Source organism: Alligator mississippiensis, chromosome 15 (assembly GCF_030867095.1).
Source record: "Alligator mississippiensis isolate rAllMis1 chromosome 15, rAllMis1, whole genome shotgun sequence".
NCBI lineage: Eukaryota > Metazoa > Chordata > Crocodylia > Alligatoridae > Alligator > Alligator mississippiensis.
In genome coordinates, this window is record NC_081838.1 from 2,092,505 (window position 1) to 2,114,733 (window position 22,229).

Here is a 22,229-nt window from a genome sequence, read left to right on the forward strand (position 1 = left end):
AGCTCCAGAAGCCACCTAAAATTACCATGCAACTAGACCCTTAGTCTAGAAACCCTTCTCTGACTGTCCCCCACCTGCACAGCTGTGACTTGCTACTAGAGGCCTGGTGGGCAGGGGCAGGACTAGGAGCTGTAGCTTGAGTTGCCACTATATGGCTGGTGAGCTAGGACAGACTTCTATCCCTGCTCTACAGGCAGCAGTGTATCTTGGGATATGGGAGGACTTCAATTTGGATGGCCCATCTTTGGGGAGTGGCCACACCTTAATGGAACAGGAATTGGGTAGCGCAGATCAGAGCTAATCCTGCCCTGCAGTGGTGTAACTTTAAGCCACATAATGAGTGCTTAAAACCATCTTAAGGTGTTAATGTGCACATAGTCCGTCGGGTCAAGAGCTGCAGGAGCTGCCCAAAATTACCATGTAACAAGGCCCCTTGGTTGTTGCCCTGAATTAAATGCGGAGCCTAATCCTGGACTTGGTCTGGGCTTGTTAATGCACGGAGCTGTTCAAGGATAGCAACCTGGAGAACTCCACAGGTGTGGGTGCACTTATCCCAGAGCAAAAGCACCTCATTTGTGTGTAGTCTGGTGTTCCTACACTGGTCTTCTGGGAAGGTGTTCCAGACTAGCCCCGCTGCTGTAGATTCAGGTGGTGTCTCACCCTAGAGTGATGTCCCCAGTAGAGAGGCTCTTTGCTTCAGCTTGGGGAATCAAGATCAAGTCCCTCAACAGGCTCCTTGCAGAGGTTAGGCTGAGGAGGGATTAATGTGGTCATTCCCCCTGGTTGCTGGGCAGAGGACAACCTGGAAATGCTTGTGTGAAGAAATCCCCCTGTCTCTCTAATCCGCCCTGGGACGTTCTGCACACCCCTCCTCTTTCATGTGTGCTTTAGGCCTGTGCGAATAGGGAACTATTCCATTTGGATGCCAGAGATTCGATTCGGAGATCCAAATCGTTTTTCCACTTGGATTTGGCTGAATCGCTTTAGAAGATTGGGAGCCAATTCGGAGATTCGGCCATAGAGTATAATGGGGAATCAATGGAATATCTATAACTTTGTTGTCTTTTGGATGAAGCTTGCAGGGATGGTAACCTCTTCTGAGAGCATGACACTTGCCAAGTTTCAAGGAGATAGGTGCTGGGGTTTCTGGGAAACTGCACCTCAAACTGCTGACAAGCCAAACTCATGACATAGGTGACAGTGTGTGTGTTAAGGCGCAGCAGGGTGAAAGCTGCAGGCCTGCCAGCCCCTGCTGAGGCCACGAAGCCTGCCAGCTGTCAAGGAGATCGGTGCGGGGGGGTCTGGGGCCCTGCACCCCTGGCTGCTGACGGACAAAACTCGTGACATGGGTGCTTGTGCAACTGAGTGTCTCTGTCTTGGAGCAGCAGCAGTTCCTGGCTCTGTATTGATTCTTTCCTCTCCTTAGTCTGTGGTTTGGTAGGTGTTGATCCTTGCTCAAGAACTCGTTGTCTGGTAGCTAGCTACTGTGTATTGAGCTGGTCCCTGAGCGAATCATGATTGAGTGGTAACAGCTTAGCAGCCAGGCCTGCAGTAGTTTTTCACCCCCCACCCCATGTGCCCCAAGACAGACAGCTGCACAAGCACCCACGTCATGAGTTTTGCTTGTCCGCAGCTTGAGGTGCAGTTCCCCCCAAGCCCCCGCACCTATCTCCTTGAAACGTGGCAGGCTTTGTGGCCTCCACAGGGGCTAGCATGCCTGCGGTTTTGACCCCGCTGTGGCTTCACACACGCACGTGACATGAGTTTTGCTTTCAGGACTTTGAGGTGCATTTCTCAGAACCCCCTTCTTGAAGCTTGGCATGCATCATGCTCTCAGCAGAGGCTACCATCCCGGCAAGTTTCATCTGAATCAGCCAAATGACAACAAAGCTATAGATATTTAATTGATTCCCCATTATACCCTACGGCCGAATCTCCAAATCACCGAATCTTTTCCGAATCGATTCGGAAAGCCTAAAGCTTCCAGCAGTTTGATTCAGATTTGTAGATTTGGCATCTGAATCATCTCTGAATCCGAATCGTGATCTGAAGCTTTCCGCAGCCCTAATGTGCTTTTTGGTTTTCACCTGGTTGCCTACGTGACCGGGCTGGAGAAATTCCTTGGGGCGGGGGGGTGAGGCTCTCTCTTCCTTTGTCTGGCAGCAGGCATTTTGGGAAGGAGAGTGCAATCGTTTTGAGACAAGATACTGAAGCCTCCAGCCTCCCGAACACTGTCATTCTCTGGATGCATATGTGAGTAACTTACCTGAAATGCAGCCAGGGTATTAGGGTTATGTATTTTAGACGCGTATTCGAAGGGTCCTCGAGCCCTTCTGGTTTGCTCAAGGTGTTTTCCTCTAAAATCTCGTTGCTCTAAGCCTTTTTGCCCTGTTTGCTTGGCCCAGCTGAAGGGAGTTTGGCTGTGTATTAATTAACACAGTCCTACCCGAATTTATCCTGGGTGGCTCCAGGCTGTAAGAAGTACCCAGAGATATTACTGGGGGCAAAGCATCCCCAAGGTCTGCCGGGTCTGTGTGCCCCGGGCTGCACAGAGCCCTGACTGAGACGAGCCCAGGTGGTGGCAGCGGTTACCCCAGTCTTACGAGTGCGCTTCAGGAAGGGGGTCGGCTGGGCGTAGGCACCCCAGGGGAGACACCTGAAGCGGGGTTTTGTCGGGCACAGCGAGGCGGGGGGCTCAGTGTAGTAGCACCCCCTTATTGTCCCGCCACAGCCTGCACCCAGGGCAGTTCTGGATGCGCAGAGAACTTGACTGGGACCGGGCTGCTGACACTCTCTACTGATTTGCTAAATAAGGTGGAAATATGTGGAAGGGACCGTGGTAATTGCTGTCGGAGGGCTCCTTTTTCTGAAGCCCAGCATGCCTTCATCCCGACGCCACACCTGCTAATGACAGAGATGGACTGAGGAGACCAGGCATTGTGTGCGTCAGGGGAAGGAGGCGAGGCTTGTCATGGCAGGAGATGAGTTAATGCTTTCCTCGACCTCAGTTGGCAGGTGAAATCCTCGAGCTGTTGAAAAGGAAGTCCTAGCTGCCTCCCAACAGGTGTACGAAATGGAGAGAACCAGCATCGCCTTTGGAAAGGTTTTATTGTCAGCAGCTGCTACCAAGTTTAACAGAAGGACAAATCCCAGCAGAAGGGAAAGCCCAAGTGATGGTTCCTGGCAGAGGAGCAGGAATTTCCTCTCGACTACGCTCAGCGCCCTGCTCCAATTACCAAACTGCACTCTCTAGCCAGGGGCCCCCAATCCCCGTCCAGTACCGTGACTGCTAGGCCACGCGTGCAGAGCTGCAGAAGACCCCAGAGTCCTGCCATAGCCCCTCTGCTCCCATCACTACAGCAAGCATTTTCTTCCCCGCAGACTACCTGCCTTCTACTGCTGCAAACTGCCTGCTGTTTGCAGAGTAGAGACATGAACAGTAAGCGCTAAAACACCACGGCTACGATGGCCAGCGACATGCAGTGCCACCTTCCACCGAAGAGGGGTCGCGTGGAACCTCTTCCTCCGTCAGAGTCGTGACTCCTTGCAGGCTGGGCGTCATAATGATCTTTCTCCTGGTGTCTCAGTCTGCTGTGGCCTTCCTAGGCCCTGTCCTGTAGCCCGTCCTCCCGTGGGAGGACATAGAGCTCGTAGCTGGGGGGAACGTTCACAAGTATGTTCACTTTTGGGGTGAGGTTGATTTCCTGCGGGGGTTTCGGCGATGTTAGAGTGAAGCGCTGCAGGATGGTGGTCAGCATCAGGAAGAGCTCCATGAGGGCCAGGCTCTTGCCCAGACACACCCTCTTGCCTGTGGAGAGATACAGAAGGTAAATATAAGGGCCTCACAGGTGTATTTTGGATACCTGTCTGAGCTTTGAACCCAAGAAGACCTGAGGCTGTGGAGGTGAGAGGGTGACGTTGTGCTCATCTGGATCCCGTGAAAGAATCCTTTTCCAGCCACCTGCTTTCAAGGGTTTTTTCCTTCTTTTCCCTTGTCTTGATCGTCTCACCGCTCTGCAGCCCAGTTGCAAGGCAGCCACCTGGTTGTCTAGAGGACCCCCTAGGGAGGAGAAATGTCTCCCTCCCCGCGCCAGGTCTGTTGCTAAACTTCCCACCTTTAGCCTAAGAGGGCAGTCCTAAGGCAGTGGCTTGAGCTCAGGTCAAGCTACGATGCGTTTCAAATTGGTTGGTCAGCCTCAGACAACACCTGCCTTCGCTGGGTCATGAAGGTGATGTCAAAAGGCCTATATGAGCCAGGACTGCCCAGAAGGAGGGGCGGTAGCCATGTTAAGTCTCCTGCAGCATCTGGAACATCTGCACCGCTCTCTCAGGATGCTGAGGATGTGGAAGTGAGTAAACTACCTGGAACTGATCTAGATATATAGCTTACTGTAATGTAGAAGTGTGACTAAAGGCTACCTACTTAGCCATACTGTTTGCCCTGGGTTATACTTCTCTATCTTGTGCCCTTCCCCAAGCCTACCCTCTGTAACCTAAAAAGCTCTCCACTATACAAGCGTGGTGGGCTGGCTGAGGGAGGGATTGGGTAGGCCAGCGTGCCCCCTTGGTTCGGCTGACTAAGGGAGGCTACTTTGTGTGCTGCAGGCTAAAGGAAGCACCCTAAGTCCTCGCAGTGGGTCAAGCACCCTCAAGGGGGAACAGGGCCCGGATATAGTCTAGACTCCTGGGTGGTGGCACAACCACCCTCCAGAAACGGGGTCAGCCTGACGTAAGGCGCCCGTGGGAGGCACTCGGAGCTCGGCAGGTGGTCAGGTGCGGTGAGCTGGGTGACTCGGTGCAGGAGCCCATCACAGATCCTACCGGCTCTCTTGATCGCTCTTTGCTCTTAATTTCTCCAGCCCCTTTGTGCAGTTGGGGAAAACTGGTTTGGGGAAAAGTGACCTGTGTCTTCCAGTGTGCATTTTCATGTTGGTTTTAGAGCTAGAGCTCTTCTGAGCATAAGTCTTTCCATGATTGTCCAGTGTGGGGAGACCCCGAAGTAGGAGGCTGGGGCGGGATCAGATGGACCCCTGGTCTGGCCCACCCACAGCAAGGGTCTTGAGAAGAGTGGAAAAGAATGAAGACCTTGGAGTCTAGATGGGATCTGATATCCAGAGGTGTTACAATTGCCTACCTTGGAAACCTTCAAGAGGAGACTGGATGGTCACCTTGCTGGGGTCACTTGACCCCAATCATCTCTCCTGCTTGTGCAAGGGGCTTCCAGCCTTACTGTCTATGACCTGGACGACTTTGAGGGGTAACGACAGAGTGAATGCTGACCCGTGGGTTCACACTCAGTTTAGGCCAGAAGAGGCTCTCTGCTCCTGTGACCAGGACTGTCGCACGTACCTGCGGAAAACGGCAGGAAGGCGTCATTCTGCTTGAAGCAGCCGTTTTCATCCAGGAAATGCCCAGGGTCGAAGCTTTCTGGGTCCTTGAAGTATTTGGGGTCATGGAGAACTGTACTTAAAGAGGTGCAAACAAGGGTATCCTGGGGAAGAGAGATGGGAATAATGTAGTGGTTTTCCACCACCAAATAAACCCCCTGCAGCTGGGAGTTGTGCCAGAAAAGTCTCACCTAGAGTCGGGGGATCCCCAACATGTGAGGCCAAGGAAATGCATCCAGCAGTGCTTAAAGAGGCTGGACGTGGTTTGAAAGAGAGAAGCCCCTTGTTTCTGGTGTGGTGAGAGACTGGAGCGGGGGCAAGAGGGGAGAAGGGCAGGCTAGTGCTGTGTTGGGATGGTGGGAGCTGAGGTCCGGTCAGCTCCTGAGTAAGCAGCTGAGCTGTGCAAGCTACAGCCCAGAGGAGCATGGAGGGGACCTTGGGGGGATAAAAGCTCAGCCCTGAGCCAGGTCAGGCAGTTGGGCCCTGCTCCCCAGATGGAGAGGTGCAGGGAAGCTGGCAGCATAGACGGGAGTTAGCAGCGTATAGACCCAGGTTGTTGGTGCCAGTTTACGTGGGGGATTACGTTTGCATGTTGTGTTGGGGTCCCCGGCGGCTCAAGTTGTGGAGGCCATGCTGCTGGCATGATGCTGAGCTCCTGCACTTCTCCCATTTACGCAAATCCACCAGGCTGCCAAAGAAGATCCCCAGCATCCCTGCTGAACGTGGGGCAGCCTCCAACCCCAAGCCAAATGCTGTCTGAGGGGGACGTGGGAAATGGCCAGGCACTTTGGGACCATTGCAGGCAGAACCTGGAGACAGCACCTTGGGGAGAAAGTACCCCCGGAAGTGGGTGTCGCAGGCTACTTTGTGCAGAAGCCCCAGGGGGAGGATGTTGGCGAATCTCTGGATCTCGTGGATCACGGCGTTGGTGTACGGCATCCGGCTCCGATGTTGCATGCCTGGGCCGTGGGTCTGCCCGATGACCCTGTCGATTTCCTCGTGCACCTTGTCTGCAGAGACAGGCCCCCGGGGCGCGCGTGGTCCTGAGCACCTGGTCCAGACGCTACCCGCGCGAGCCTTTGCTCAGGAGTCTCAACCTCCGCTGACACCGCCCACTTCCCAGCGCGACGCGGTACCTGAACAGAGCTGGCACGCTCTGCGTCAGGCTGCTGTTGATTTAGTTGTGGTGTCAGCACAGTATTACGCAGCCCCCCGCCAAACCCCTTCTCGGTTATGGACTCAAGGGAGGGATGGTTATTCTTCTCACCTTGAGTCTGGGAGGACTGAGCCCCTAAGAGATTTCCAGTGCCTTGTTTGAAGGGTTTGTGGGGTCTCTTGGGCAGAGCTGGGGGCAAAAGCCACATGCTCTAACCCCAGCTCTCATCTAAACACCATCTTTCCTCTCTGCAGATATAGAGTTTCCTCTGCTGAATTTATGTTCCAGCACCGGTTACAGCTTCACAGAAACAGCTAATTCCTGGTTTATTTGCCATTGCTGATCTAAGTGGGATTATGGACAGGGAAAGAGGATGGTAGGGGCACCTGATCTGCATTTCCAGTCCTTGCCATTGGCTCAACCTTTGCAAACTCCCAGGTGTGACTGGCTGCTTATCAAACTTGGGGCCACTTTCTATAAAAGGGTTTCTGTTGATCTCCCCAGCCCCCTTCTCTGTCGTGTCCCCCATAGGCCTGTTAGCTGCAGTCTCGTGTCCCCGTTACCTTGCACCTCCGGGTATTTGGCCAAGAGCAGGAATCCGTATCTCAAGGTGGAGGAAGTCGTTTCTGTCCCAGCAATAAATAATTGTATCACATTTTCCACCAGGCTTGTGGTGTGGAATTCGCTCAGTGGGTTTTGCTTTTCCTTGGACAAAAGGGGTGAGAAGAGCTTGTAGTGAATAATGGCAGCATAGCACTACAAATGAAATGGGATTTGGGCTCTGCCTGGAGAGGTCCTCTGTTCCCCAAGGCCTGGATGACGTTCTGAAGGGGAGGCTTTGGGCCCGGTTGCATGGTTGGCCCTAGCTTTGCACTTCCCTGTCCACGGCCTCACAGCTCAGTCGTGGCTGAAGAGCCTGTGGCCCCTCTGTATAGCCCATGGCGCCAGTGACGACCGCCCCCGCTTACCTGTTCCATCCTGATGAGGAAGGAGTCGATGTAGTCCCGAGGGCAGCTGGGGTCCAAACTCTGCTGGTTTATCCTCACCCTCTCCAGGATAAACTCGTGTAGTGTCTTGTAGATGCGCGGCATCCGCTTGTGCGGCCCAGGTAGGAATTGCAGGATCCTTGGACAGATCTCGTAGAGCTGTGGGCAGATCAGAGGGGGGACGGTTCAGAGGGGTGGAAAGTCTGTTCCAGCTAGGGCTTTTATCCTATAACCTTTGGCTTTGGAGGGAGCGGGTTGGGACCCCCCTGTGAAGGCACGGTTTAGGAAAGCAGATGCTCTCCTGGCCCCACGATGGTAGGGAGGAGCTTCCAAACCAAGGTGCTCTGCACCTTGGCCCCAGCTGATGAGGGGGTTTGGGGTTTGCTGCATTGCGGCCTTTTTACCCAACGAGCAGAGATGGGAGCACGCTACCAAGGCTCCTGCCTTTCTCCTGACCCAGACAAATCTCCTACCATGCTCCATTGGTTGCTCATTTCTAGAAAAAAGTTGTTCATGCTGCCCATCAAGTTCAGGAAGTTCTCGTCCTCGTAGTCGAAGCGGTTCCCAAAGACGATGGAGCAGGTGATGTTGGATACAGCATGAGTAGTGAGGAGGGCAGGGTTGAAGGGAGAGCCTGGTGGGAGAGAAGAGGTGGGAGATGAGGACCAGTTCTGGGCCCTGCTGCTTGTGGAGGGTCCTGACAGTGTGGGGTGTGGTGTCAACACAGGGCTGGACCTAAGCAGAGGGTTGGGACCCCTTATATGCAGATGCCCCCAGGTTCACTTTGTATTAGCTGGCTTGATTTCTGCTGCAGCCCTAGGCTGCAAAACAGCCAGGGATGCTCGAGGGCAGCGAGCTGGGCTAGAGCCCTGTCCTGCCCATTGGCATGCCCGTGCTGCAGCCAGTGTTGGGGCAGGCAGGCAGAGGTGTGCCCTCTGAGAGGGATGGTGCCTGCTGCTGTTATAAATTAGCTAAAGCATGAGATGGGCATGAAGTCCATGGAGAAAGCGGGCCCAGTAGCACTGGCCACCCAGTCCAGATCTCCCTGCCTTGTAAACAGTGCCCTCCCGAGGCCTGTCCGGCCCTGAGGTGATGGGAGCTGCTGGGTCCCGAGGGTTTATGAGATGTCTTTCTTGAGGCCCTCAGATGGGAGTGGAGCAACTTTGCAAACTGGTGCCTGAGCAGTTATGTTTCTGATGTGCCTTAACCCGAAGTGGAGCAGGCCACTCGAGTCGATCTGCAGAGCGATCTGGAAAGCAGTTTGTGTAGAAGCACTAGATCTGAAAACCTTTTTTTTCCCTGATCGCCTCTACCAGGTGCTGGGCTTCCACCTGGATCTGCTCCTCGATGCTTCTTTTCCCCATGCCGAAATTCTTCAGGGTTGAGCTGGAGAATCGCCGGAGCTGTTTCCACCGTTCACCATTAACCAGGATCACACCTGCATGGGGGGAAGACAGACAATGGAGCAGGAAGCAGGTGATGTGATGTCCAGAACAGTCAACGATGGTGTAAAGAAATGTGCAGGTAGCAAATATTGCAGCAAAACCTCCCTGAAAGTCTGCTCGCTAAGTGTGGGATGGAGCTGTTGTTCTCCACAGCCCCCTTCTCTGTTCCTTGGCTGAATAGGAAGGGCATGTGTTGTGTGACCCCAGCTCAAGCATCTGCATGTGGAAGAGATTGTTAATAGTGTTATGGCCCCTAGATTTGTCTGAGCGAAAACCATGTCAGAACCCAGTCCTTGCTGTCACTCACCATGACCTTTGAACAATCTCTCCAATGAGTACATTGCACCTCGGCTGCCAAACTCTACCGCGTGGTCCACCAGGGCTTCCTTCACGGCATCGTAGCTGCTGAGAACCACAAACCGCTGGAAGCGCATATACAGCATGAACACTGGCCCAAACTTCTCTTTCGCCTGCATTGGGTGTGAATGGGAACGAAGAAGGGTCAGGTGTTGCAGTGACCCGGGAGTCAGGCAACAAGGGGATGTGTGGCGACAGCCTAAGCAAGGTGAGTTCATGGTAGGGTACTGAATTTTGGTGGAGATGCACTGTGTTGTCTGGCCAATAAATCTCATGGCTGGGATACCTGGTTGGGCCACACATGTGAGGTTGAGTCAGAGCTGGCCTTAGGGGTGCGTGGTGTGGGTGCCCACCCAGGTTACACTAGTCAGGGGGGCGTGGGTGGTGTGGGGCAGCTCTGCAGGCAGAGCTGGGAGCTGGGTGGGTGTGTTGGAGCTCAGGCATTAACCGCTGGGGGGTGGGGAAGGGGGCAGTTGGATGGCAGTGAGAGTGGCAGGAGCAGGGCCAGAGCCCAGATGCTCCTTGGAAGGAAACAAAATGTTGTGAGTACCTCAGAGGAGGATGTCAGGGGCTCAGAACAGGAAATGAAAAGCTCAGTTAATGACGGCAATGAAAAAAGCAGGTGATTTAAATGAAAAAAATGCTAGAAATCTGTTAACAAGAACCTGCACACTAGTAACGAGATAGTCGCAGCAGAGACATTGGATGAAAAATGTGTAGATCTGCAATTCAACTTGCAAGATTCATCTCAAGAGAAAGAGAGAGACCCAAGCGACACTGAAATGCTTCATCCAGACCAGAATAGTGGCGATGCCACTAGTGATAGAAGCACAGACAGTGAGGGCGGGAAGGGACCTCAGGAGGTCACATCTAGTCCAGCCCCAACTCCATCATCCCAGCCGACACTTGTCTAGCTGGGTCTTCAAAACCTCCAAGGATGGAAATTCCCCAGCTGCTCTGGGAAGCCTGCTCCAGTGCCTTACTATCCTCCTCCTGAGAGAGATCTTCCTGATATCCCACCTCAACTTCCCTTGCTGCTGCCTGAGCCCATTGCTCCTTGTTCTGTCATCTCCCCCCACTGAGACCAGTCCAGCTCCATCCTTCATGGAGTTGAAGGCTGCTATTCAATCCCCGCTCGGTCTTTTCTTTTCCAAACTAAATAAGCCCAGTTCTCTCAGCCTCTGCTCGCAAGTCGTGTTCCCCAATCCCCCTAACTATTTTCTTGCCCTCTGCTGGACTCTCTCCAGTGAGAGAGATGAAACGATTCCCAGTACAGGTATTTGCAGCGCCATTTCTGATGCTTCTTTAAGGCCCAGTGTAACGCCCAAGATTAGAGATCCACTAGTGACCAACCGTCTGCCAAAAGTAAAGGGCATGGATTGTCCTCTGGATGGAAGATTATATGACCAGAATCGGTTCCTCGGTGCTTTTGTCTCGAACTGAATGTTACTACAAGAGTCTGTCCAGTGAGGGCATTGCACCGTGGCTGCCGGACTCTTCTGTGTGGCCCACCAGGGCTTCCTTCATAGTATCCTAGCTGTGGAGAAGCACAGCCCGCCGGGAGCCCATGTACCCCATGAACGCTGGCCCAAACTTCTCTCTCATCTGCATTGGGTGTGAACAGGAAGGAAGAAGGGTGAGATGTTGCTGGGACCCGAGAAGCAGGCAACAAAGGGACATGTGATGACCGCCTGCACAAGGTGAGTTCATGGCAAGGTACTGAATTCTGTTGGGGATACGTTGTGTTGTCTGGCCAACAAACATCACGACTGGGATAGCTGGTTGGCCCACGCATGCAAGGGGTTGAGTCACCATGGGTGAGCTTGAATGTTCATGGGTAGCGAGTCCTTGTCTGGTGCGGAGATCGTCGCTGGACCGGAGGTTTTTGAGCCCCAATTCTAGATGAGAAAAACACGATCGAGCGAATCTGCCTTGGTTTGTTTCCACCAAGTATGTCATCGCAGCATGTTGGCAATGTCAGTTCCTACTCCACAGTCCTATGAGCCAGTGGACGTTCGAATCTGGTTTTGTGCCCAGTGTAGCTGCTGGGCAAACTGGGTTTGAAGGCAGACGCCTCACTCCTGTCCCAGCTCCAGTGCGAGATGCATGGGTGTAAGCCCATGAGCCCAGGGACTCCAGGAGAGACCCCCAACAAGCCCCCACCCCGGCTCCTACTTGGCCCAGCCCCCCCCCAGGGAGCTGCGCGAACAGGCCACACAAACGCGTGCTCCTGGGCCTGGTGCACGAGTTAGCATGCGAGTTTGCGCAGGAGGGCCCGAGGCCCTGCCTGTGAGCCCCCCAGGGTAGACCGTCCCAGCCGCAACTGGCCTACTAGCGGCATGCCACGGATGGGCACGCGCTGCACCCCGAGGGTCCCCTCGGGGTCTGCCCCCACCCCCGGGGCCCGGGAGCATGGCCACCTCCCCTTGTGGGGTCCGCTCCCTACTGGGGTCTCTGGCACACCAGCTGGAGGAGCTCCAGGCTGCAGTCCAGAGACTGCGTGCCATCAGGGACTGCGAGCAGATCGACTCCTACTGCCAGGCCCTTCTCCCCTGGGAGGCGGAGGGTCGACTATGGTCTCCCTCCAGGACAAGGGAGGACTCGGGGACCTCCCGTACTGTCCAGCCAGGGGTTGGACCAAGGTGGTCAAGGGCCCCAAGGCCCCTGTCCCGCTGAAGCTCTTCAACAGGTATGAACCTCTTGCAGCCCCAGCAGAGCCTGCTAAGCTGCCAGCTCCTGCAGGCAGCACGGGCACTACCGTAGCTACCGCCTCCGCTCTCCCCACGACAAAACGCAAAGTCTGTCATGGGAGACTCCATGCTGAGGGGGACGGAGGGGGCAATCTGCCGCCCCGACCCCTCAGCCCGGGAAGTTTGCTGCTTCCCAGGATCCCGCATCCGAGACATTGCGGAGAAGATCCCTGAGCTCCCACAGACCACTATCCCATGCTCCTCATCCATGTGGGCACCAATGACACGGCTCGGAGCAATCCCAGCCGGGTCATGAGGCGCTACAGGGATTTGGGTGCGGGGCTAACGGATCTGGGACACAGGTGATGTTTTCTTCAATCCTCCCAGTCTCGGGCTACGGGCTGAGGAGGGAGAGGAGGATCCAGGTAGTGAACCAAAGACTGCGGCGCTGGTGTCAGCAGGAAGGCTTTGGCTTCCATGACCACAGTCGAGTCTTTGGTGAGAGAGGCAGCGAGCTGCTGGGAAGGGACAGCCTCCACCTCTCTCTGCTGGGGAGGAGGCTCTTCTCAGCCAGACGGGCTTAGCTGCTCCACTGGGCTTTAAACTAAGCCTGCCGGGGGACGGGGGAACTACCGCCACTGCTGGCCTGCTGAGCAATCCTTGCACAGCCAGCAGGACAAGGCACTTAAGGGAGCCCACCCCTGGTACAATCTGGGCAAGGTGAGAGCCCCCGAGGGGACACTTGTCTGCCTGTACACAAATGCTGGGAGCTTGGGGAATAAGCAGGACAAACTTGTCCTCCTGCTAAACTCAAATAATTACGATGTGATAGGGATAACGGAGACCTGGTGGGACTGCACCCATGACTGGGCCAGGGTATAGAGGGCTGTGCCCTGTACAGGAGGGATCGAGTACGCAAAAGGGGCGGGGGTGTAGCTCTCGTGTCAAGGAGAGCTACACATCCCTGCAAGCCAACACTGGTGCCCAGGGTGGGCGACTGGAGACCCTCTGGGTTACAAACCATGGGGGAAATGCTGGTGGGAGTCTACTACAGACCCCCTACCCAGGGTCAAGACCTTGACCAGGAGTTCGCCAGGGAGTTGGCTGAGGCCACGCGCTCCCGGTGCACGATTGTCATGGGAGACTTCAACTACCCGGACGTCTCGTGGGAGGAGCGCTCGGTCAAATCCGGGCGGTCGCAAAGCTTCCTCTCGCGCGTGGACGAGCTCTGTCTGATGCAAGAAGTCTATGGGCCGCCGAGAGGCAAAGCGCTGCTCGACCTGGTACTGGCAATGGGGGACGAGCTAATCAGTGACCTAACGATCGAAGGGAAGCTGGGTGACAGCAATCATGAGCTGATCACCTTCACTAAAGCTGGAAGTCAGTCAGCAGTACAGAAGTCCTGGACTTCAGGAAAGCCGACTCTGACAAGCTCGGGAGGCTCGTCGGGGAGGCCCTAAAGGGCCACAGCCCCAGGGGAGGGGAGTGCAGGACGGGTGGCTGCTCCTCAAGGGAGCGATCCTGGAAGTCCATCCCGTCTCGGAGGAAAGGCAGCGAGAGGGCACAGCAGCCCCTGGCTCTGCAGGGAACTAGCGGTCCTCCTGTGTCTAACAAGAGAAGCCTACAAAGGATGGAGGACGGGATCCACCTCCCAGGAGGAGTACTCTGCTCTGCACCGGCCCTGCAGGGAGCAAACCAGGACAGGCAAGGCTGCCACCGGACTCCAACTGGCTACAATAAAAAGTCCTTTTTCAGATACGTGGGGAGCCGGAGGAAAAGCAAGGGCAACGTTGGGCCCTGCTGAACCAGATGGGACAACCGACGACTGCCGCCCAGGAAAAAGCCAACCTATTAAATGGGTGCTTTGCGTCGGTCTTTCACCAGTCCCATGGGACGCCCCTGCCCATTGTGGGACAGGGAGGCCCGGGTGAGGGAGATCCCCTGCCCTCCATCGAAGCTGACCTCGTGAAGGAACACCTTGAGAGGCTCGACACCTTCAAGTCAGCTGGCCCGGATGGGTTACACCCCAGGGTGCTCAAGGAGCGGGCGAGCATCATAGCCCAGCCCTGGCACGGGTCTTCGAGAGCTCCTGGTGCTCTGGTGAAGTGCCCCAAGACTGGAAGAAGGGCAATGTGGTGCCTGTCTTCAGGAAAGGGAGGGAAGTGGATCCGGCAAACTGCCGGCCTGTCAGCCTGACCGCTATCCCGGGGAAGGTCTTGGAAAAGATTATCAAAGAGGCCGTTCTTAACAGACTGTCTGACGGCAACACCCTGAGGGATGGCCAGCACGGGCTCGTTGCAGGTAGGTCGTGCCTGACCAATCTCATTTCCTTCTGCGACCAGGCGACCGATCACCTGGACAAGGGGGAAGAGATCGATGTTGTAGATCTTGACTTTAAAAAAGCCTTCGATCTGGTTTCCCACGATTGTCTTATAGAAAAACTGGCCAACTGCGGCCTGGGCTGCATCACAGTGCAATGGCTGGGACCTGGCTCCGTGGTCGGACCGGGGGGGTTGACACAAGTCGCTCATCGTGGCGGGTGGTGACCAGTGGGGGCCCCCGAGGCTCTGTCCTCGGGCCTACACTATTTAACATCTTCATTAACGATGTGGACGTTGGTGTGAGAAGTGGGCTGGCCAAGTTCACCGATGACACCAAGCTTTGGGGCAAAGCGTCCACACATGAGGAGAGGAGGGCGATCCAGGCTGACCTGGACAGGCTCAGCAAGCGGGCGGACAAGAACCCGATGGTGTTTAACACTGAAGAATGCACGGTCCTCCACCTTGGGAGGAAAAACCCACAGCATGTCTATGGGCTGGACAGCGCTGCGCTGGCTAGCACTATGCACAACAGGGACCTGGGGGTCAGGACTGACCACAGGATGGACATGAGCCTGCAGTGCGATGCTGCGGCTAGTAAAGTGAGCAAAATGCTGGCTTGCATCCATAGATGCTTCTCAAGTAAATCCCGGGATGTCATTCTCCCGTTGTACTCAGCCGTGTTGAGGCCGCAGCTGGAGTACTGCGTCCAGTTTTGGGCCCCACAATTCAGGAAGGACGTGGAGAAGCTTGAGAGAGTCCAGAGAAGAGCCACGCGCATGGTCAGAGGTCAGGAAAACAGACCTTACGACGAGAGGCTGAGAGCCAGGGGACTCTTCAGCCTGGAAAAGTGCAGGCTCAGGGGTGATCTGGTGGCTGCCTACCAGTTTATCGGGGTGCTCACCAGGATCTGGGGGAACGTCTGTTCACCAGAGCGCCCCAAGGGATGACAAGGTCGAACGGTCACGAGCTCCTCCACGACCATTTCAGGCTGGACATAAGGAACAACTTCTTTACTGTCCGAGCCCCCAAGGCCTGGAACAGACTGCTGGTGGAGGTGGTTCAAGTGCCTACCTTGAATGCCTTCAAGACACATTTGGGTATTTATCTGGCTGGGATCCTATGACCCCTGCTGACTTCCTGCCCTGGGGCGGGGGGCTGGACTCTGATCTTCCGAGGTCTCTTCCAGCCCTAGCGTCCATGAATCTATGAGAATCCAGCCTCATTCAAAGGTATGAATCCTTGGTGTTACAGCAGCACCTAGGAATGGCAGCTAAGCTGGGTCCCTATTGTGCCAGCCCCTGTTCGGAGCAGAGGTAGCCCTGTGCCCAGGCTCTGACCATTGGAAGGGGTAGAGGAAAGGGAGGAAGACCCGTGCCCACTGTTGTCCTTGTGTAGAGCTAGGGAGCTAAAGTCAAGGCCCTGTCATCATAGCCCTGGATAAATAAGCCAAGCCCATGAGCAGTCTGGTTTCTGGGCAGGGAGCAAAGGGACCACACCTGATGGATGCTAGTCGTGTGTACCAGGAAAGTATGCGACTGGCAGCCTCCCTCTTCCTGGAATCTTTCCAGGAGCAGGTTATTCGTGCGCCCTGCAAAGATACGCATCTGGGCATGGTCGGAAGAGCCCGATCAGCCGGAGAACGTAACATTGCGTATAGGCTTGGCTGCCACTTGGGGCCGATGCTCCCAGACAGCTGCAAATAGTGAGCTGCTTTCATCCGCTCCCTTCCTTTTCTGCCAGATCAAAACAGTTCTTCAAGGGCAGAAGCCATTTGCTCTGGGACCACTGCGGTCATCTCCGAGGGCCCTGCAGCGAATATAATTTCTTGTAAAATTGCTATAATCTGTGATTCATCAAAAATAAGCAGTCAATTGACTGGTCCATTGAATATAGTTAACTGGTCAATTGACTGACTTTGGCCCTAGCTGGAGCACGGTCAGTTGAACGTGGCTAGCACCACTGGATGGCCTTCCCAGTGCTTGCGTGGGGGGGTGGTTGTTGAGCTGAAAGAGGGGCAGGCTGAGATGACAGTGTAGAACCACCTGCTCCTCCAGCAACTTGGGATTTCTGCCCACTTTAGGAAAATATTTGTCAGGGGGAGGAAATATGGTGGTGTCCCCCCCCCCCGCCCCCATGTTGCAGCCTGCTCTGGGAGTGCTGACCACGCGGAGTATATGACCGTGGCTCTTCTGGCTATTGGTCCCCATTCAGGTGAGCCCTTGAGCACGTACATCACTTGATGTCTGTCTTGCGCTGCCCGATTTCAGCAGTGCTGCCTGCATTGCGAGCTGTGCTCGGGCTGGGGCCTTTCTCAGCTGTAATCTCAGTGTAGGGCAGGGCAGGGCAGGGCTCATAAAGAGTAACTCAGTGCGGTTGAGGAGAGGGCATTTTGGAGAGAGTCTCAACTCTAGAAATTTTGGCGGAGCTCCCTTCTACAAAAGTTCCTTTTGCCTCTGCTGCAGGTTTAGAGTAAAATGGCAGACTTGTGGGCAGGGAGTCTGGACTCCTGGCTGCAGGGGAGGAAAGGGGCGTAGTGGTAAAAGCAAGGGGAAATGAGCTGTATTTGCAATGCAGGAATCCGGCCTGAGGAAGGGCAGTGGCAAGGGCTAGGAGCCCAGACCCCCAGGACCCTTCCCAGTTGTCCCAGTGACCCGCGTGGGGCTTCAGGCACAACAGTTCTCTTCTCTGCACCTCAGTTTTCTCCCCCATGACATAGGGGCCAAGTTCCTGACCCAGCTGCCCCGGGGAACAGACATGTCCAAGAGGCAAGAAGCGGAAGATTTCCCAGTTAGGCCAACATGAGCACCTGGGTCCATGGGAGGAACGTTACTCACCTCCATCAGTGGCTTGAGCATCCCTGACCTCCAAAACCGCCAGAAAAGGACCACATGTTGCAGAAGATTCACCACTGGGGGCAGTTTCCTCCTTCGGTGCCACCGTTCCCACTCCCGCTGGAAAGCCAGGGCTGAGACGCAGACTGCCAGGAAGAGAGTCACGGCTGCTTCAAGAACCATTGTGCTGAAACCACTGGGAGATGGAGCAAGGCTGGCAGATCGCTGACCTGCTTGACTGCATGCATCAGACACTGAAGGATGAAATTATATAGCCTACCTGGTAGGCAGCAACCTAGGATTAGAAAATCACATGCCATTCATCCACCAAGAACACGTGGTGCATGAGCTTGTCACCCGGGTTGCTTCTGGTGATTTCATCAGACCTTGAATCGAAGGTGCTCTGCCATCACTGTCCCCTTACCTGTTTTAGGTTGATCTGCCCAAACCCCTGACTCACGTGGGATGGGGTGCTGCTGCTGAGGCATAAGCCTTCGTGAAGACGGGCACGCTTTGCAGCAGGACCCAATGGCCAGCGCCACAGATCTATGTCATTGCCTTGCATGAAATGTGGAGCCTAGCTCTGGATCCTCTCCAGGCTTGTGTAGATGCTCCACCTGGCTAGATAATCTGGCCCCGAAATCTGGATCGAAAGCATCTCTTTTGGGTGTGGTCGGGAATTCCCCAGCTGGCCTGTATCCAGACCAACCCTGGCGCTGCAGATCGTCGTGGCATCTTACCCAGGAATGACGTCTCCTGAAGAGGAGCTCTTGGATTCGACCCTGGGCATTTAGATCAAGCCCCTGCAATGGCTCATTCATGGAGGGTTCACGTATGGAGAGACTGATTTGGTCGTCTCCTCTAGCTCCTGATGCCCCCTCGAAGGACTCAGAAGATTGAAGCAGGACTTCCCTTTACAAAAACCAGAAAAATGTGATTCGGCACGTCTCTGCGTGCCTTCGTTCCCCCTGAATTGCTGTTGAACCTCGAGGCCACGTTTGTTCCTACCCTCCCAACACTGTCCGTGCCAGCAGAACCATGCCACGTTTGTGTCTTGAATGGAGCTGCTGAGCAAATCGGGTGGCCTGGAGACTCTTCTGTTGTTCGTGGTGCTTATCCCCAGGTTGACGGCAGTGCCTAGACGTGACGGCTGAGTGGGAGCTCCATTGCACCAGCCCCTGTACTGAGCTGAGAGGCTGCACTGGCTGCAGGATCTGACCATCGAAAGGCATAGGGCAGTGGATGGAGCATGCCTTCTCGGTATCAGCTCCATTTACTGCTGTGGGACCCAGGAGCGCTCTAAGCCTCTGGCTGGCAAAGCCCTGACACACATGTTTAACCAGGTAAATGAGCCAAACCCATGGACGCCCACACCTGACTCATGTTAGGCTTGTGTGCCAGGAAAACATGCTACTGGCTTCCTCAGTGTCAGCCTCCCTCCTGATGGAGCCTTTCCAGGAGCGGGTTATTGGTGTGCCCTGCAAAGATACCCACCGGGGCACGGTCGGAAAATCCCAAGCAGCTCGAAAACACAGCGTGATGTATGAACCTGGCTGCCACGTGGGGCGGGTGTGCCCAGGCAGCTGTAACACAGATTGCGGGCTCTGCTGCTTCCCGTGGTCCTGTCGCAATTCCTCTTTTTGCAGAGCCAAGTGGTTTTCACAAGCGTTGCCACATCTAGATGTTTGGGTCCTTGCCCTGAGAGTGAGGTTCAGAGGCACCGAGGGTTCCCTGCAGTGAATGAGAGGAGCTGGGTGCCTCCAAAGAGCACCCCAGGGTGCTGGGGGCTGCCTGGAGCCAGTGGGAAAAGGCAGAGGGAGTCTGAATTTTCCCCATCTGGAAGGCTTAGGTGTTCTTCCTTTTGGATCCAGAGCACCCAGAGGAACGACCCCAAGTCCCCTTGAGAACGCGGGTACCCTACGGAGCACAGCTTTGGAGCTCGGCTCTCAGCGGCAGTGTCCAAAAGCCGTGGAGTTAGGGCACTTGTCCAGGGTTCGGGTAGGAGACCTCTTTCCGAGTCTCGAGATGTACTCAAATGTACATCTCCCGCTCCCCGGGCTATTGGCTGGGCCATGTGGGTTCTCCCCCACTGCCAGGAGAAGTGGCCACGGGCAGAGCGCCACGGGCTAGAAGGAGAGCAAGTTGAAGGGCTCCTGATTCTGCAGTCCAGCAAGGAGGGTGCCCCTGTGGAAGGGGCAGGGGGGAGACTCCTGCAGGGTTATACCCATGACTGCCCAGCGTAAGACGCAGAAACCATCCTAGGAGCTGATCTTGGGGGTATGTGAACAGCCCCAATGCTTTCCATCCAAGGTGCAGCTCTGTGGCTAGCTGAGCATCCTTAGGGCTTCTGGATGCTGTTCCCAGCTCTCGCAGGGAGGAGGCTGGTTGTCATTAAGAACACAGGAACTGCCGTCTACTGGGTCAGACCCTAGGTCCATCTTGCCTAGGCTCCCGTGTCACCGCAGCAGAGAGCAGAGGGTGGACCTGAGCAGGGTGTCATCCTCCCCCCGTTCCTCTCTCCTTTGCAGTCTCCAGAGTCAAGGACTTTCCAACTCGAAGGCTGTGCCCCTCACTCCCCTGCTCAATAGCTCCTGCTGTATCAATTTTTAATCAGTTTGTGGCAGTGACTCCCTTTGCCTCTGTGGGGTATGGCTGTTCTCCTGGCAATTCAGTTTTCTCCTCCATAAAATAGGGGCCAAGTTCTCTTGCAGGCCCTTGGGGAGCTGGGTCAGGTTGATTCAGGAATGGATGAGATCCTGGGGCAGGATCAGGTCAGACCAGGATTTGGATAGGGAATATGACTTGCTTTCACCACTAGCTTGAGCTGTCCTCAGCTGCAGCAAGCAGCCCAGTGTTTGCAGAGGTATTGGCCCTGGGGGAAGTTTGCTCCTTTGCTGCCTTTTCCATGCCTGGAGAATATTTGGGCATGAAAAGCAGGTTGCAAGGAAGAGAGTCGCTGCTTCTCCAAGCTCTATTTCCGAAACCACAGGGCAGCAGAGGGCAAAGCTAACAGGTGGCTGATCCGAGTCAGATACTGCTTGCTCGTGTATGTGTGTACGTACGTAAGTGCATCCATCCATCCGTACGTGTTTGTGTTTTCATGTGTGTATGTGTAAGTGTGTACATATGTACGTGCGTGCGTGTGTTTGTGTGTGTATTTACACATACACGCGCTCTGCTAGGTAGGCAGCAACTCGAAATTAAAGTGTCGGGGAACTCAGCTGGTACAGCCAGGAGGCAATGTTATTTCTAGCTCCTGGGTTGCTCTGGGTAATCTTATCTCAGGTCACTCACTTTGGCATCACCATTTGCATATATTTTCTCTTTATTTGTGCAACCATCCGACTTGTATTAGACTCTGTGCTCCCGCTCAGGGACAGGTCTGCCTAAAAACTGGCATGCTTCCTAGCAGGTCCCTAGCACTAACCCCCTAGATCTACATCGCTGTTACTTTGGAATAAACATGGACCTAATCCTAAACTCTGTTCTGGTCTGGTCAAGTCAAATCGGTCCTGAGGTTGCTGCAACCATTGGGGCACCTTTAGATGCTGTAACAATCCTCCTTATGAGGTTAGTTGGGTTGCTTTGCATCATTGATGGTTCTTCAGGCAAAGTTACTTGGTGGCACCCATCTCCTCTCCAAGTATGGATGGCTGTTGGCTGACAGGAAGCTCATCCTTCCTTTGACAGGTCTTGCTTTTAGTGCTGCTGGGTTTCCACACACCCTGCTCACCCAGGCTAGCCCATGTGGGGGTTTAGTCGCTGACAACCTGACCCTGGAACAGGCTGTACTGGTTTACATGGTACCAGACAGCAAACCAAGAAAGACCTGGCCTGACAGGATGACATATGGAGCTATTCAGTAATATGTATTTAGGGGATGCCATGTGTGTGGATGCTCCGAAAACAGATTGAAAGTGTCTTATTTGGGTGTAATTTGGAATTCATAGGCAGGGACATGCAGGGAATTACTCCAGAAAGCCCTAATGCAGCAAATTTGCATGGCGTCTTATCCCGGGATAACTTCTCCCTGCAGGCACGCTCTGTGATTCAACTCGGGGATTTTGGAGCAGGTCACTGAACGGGCTCATTTAGAGGTCAAGATCAGGAGAGGCCTTCGTGGTCATCTCCTCCGTTTGCAGCTACAGCACAAGGCAGAGAACGGCCAGGACTTCCCGCACCCGGCTCTGCAGAGAGCCGCACTGTGACCGCCTTAACTCTGCCCGTGGCTTGGAGAAACACTGAGGGAACTGCAGGCTCATTGTGCTTTTCAGGCACGCTGCTAGACTGGGAAGAACTGAAACTGGACAAGGGTTAAGGTATCTCTGCTCAGACCAGGCCTCCTGTACCGAATAAGGATGCTTTGGTCTTCAGGAGGGCTTGGGTACTTCTTGCTGCTGAAAACTGCAAGCACAGGTGTCTTCCCATAACCGTGCTGGCTCCAAGCCCCAAGGGGAGGGTTGGAATCTCCATTTCTTGGTATCTCCAATTCCAGACTGGAATTTTTTCTGGAAATCCTTTTAATCGGACCTCAATTTTCTGGGCTAGCTGGGTGAAATGATCTGGCTTCTGGTCTACGAGAGGTGAAACGAGAAGGTCTGCTGGTTCCTTCTGGCCTTGAACTGTGACACAGTCTTTCCAGCACAAGAAACAGAGCCCAGGAGTTGTAACCTCCAACCCTCCAGCTGAGCTATCACTCTCTCCGCCAGTGCTCTCCAGCCTTTGTGGGCCCGGGACAGCAAAGCTGGGCAAGGAGCATTTTGAAAGAAGAAACCAAGCTGTTCATCGCGTGGCATCCCATTGTTTGCCTTGTGAGTAGGCCTGTGTCCTGTTTCAGGGTCAAGGTTTCATCGCCTGGAAGAATGTGGATCCTTCACAAGTCCAGCATCCCTGGCCTCACCTGCTAATGACGGAGAGTTGGACTGGTGTTTAGGGTTGAAAGGATGAGAGAGATGAGGCCAATAATGCCAGAAGACCTAGTGCTTCCATGGTCTCAGGTCAGCAAGTGAAATCTCTGAGCTGGGGCTCAATCTAATACCTGTAAAGATTTAAGCCC

General features: G+C 54.6%; 1 protein-coding gene across 1 annotated transcript; it reads right to left on the minus strand.

Moving 5' to 3' along the window:
* Positions 1–3,089: 3,089 nt before the first annotated feature.
* On the minus strand, positions 3,090–22,194 carry LOC109281874 (cytochrome P450 2G1). The gene is made up of 9 exons (XM_019482098.2): positions 17,177–22,194; positions 9,282–9,444; positions 8,818–8,967; positions 8,003–8,163; positions 7,512–7,688; positions 7,107–7,248; positions 6,210–6,397; positions 5,350–5,491; positions 3,090–3,808 (listed from the first exon to the last, which is right to left on the minus strand). The coding sequence occupies exons 1-9, from the start codon at positions 17,354–17,356 to the stop codon at positions 3,603–3,605; spliced, it is 1,509 nt and encodes a 502-aa protein (XP_019337643.1). The 5' UTR covers positions 17,357–22,194; the 3' UTR covers positions 3,090–3,602.
* Positions 22,195–22,229: the final 35 nt, after the last annotated feature.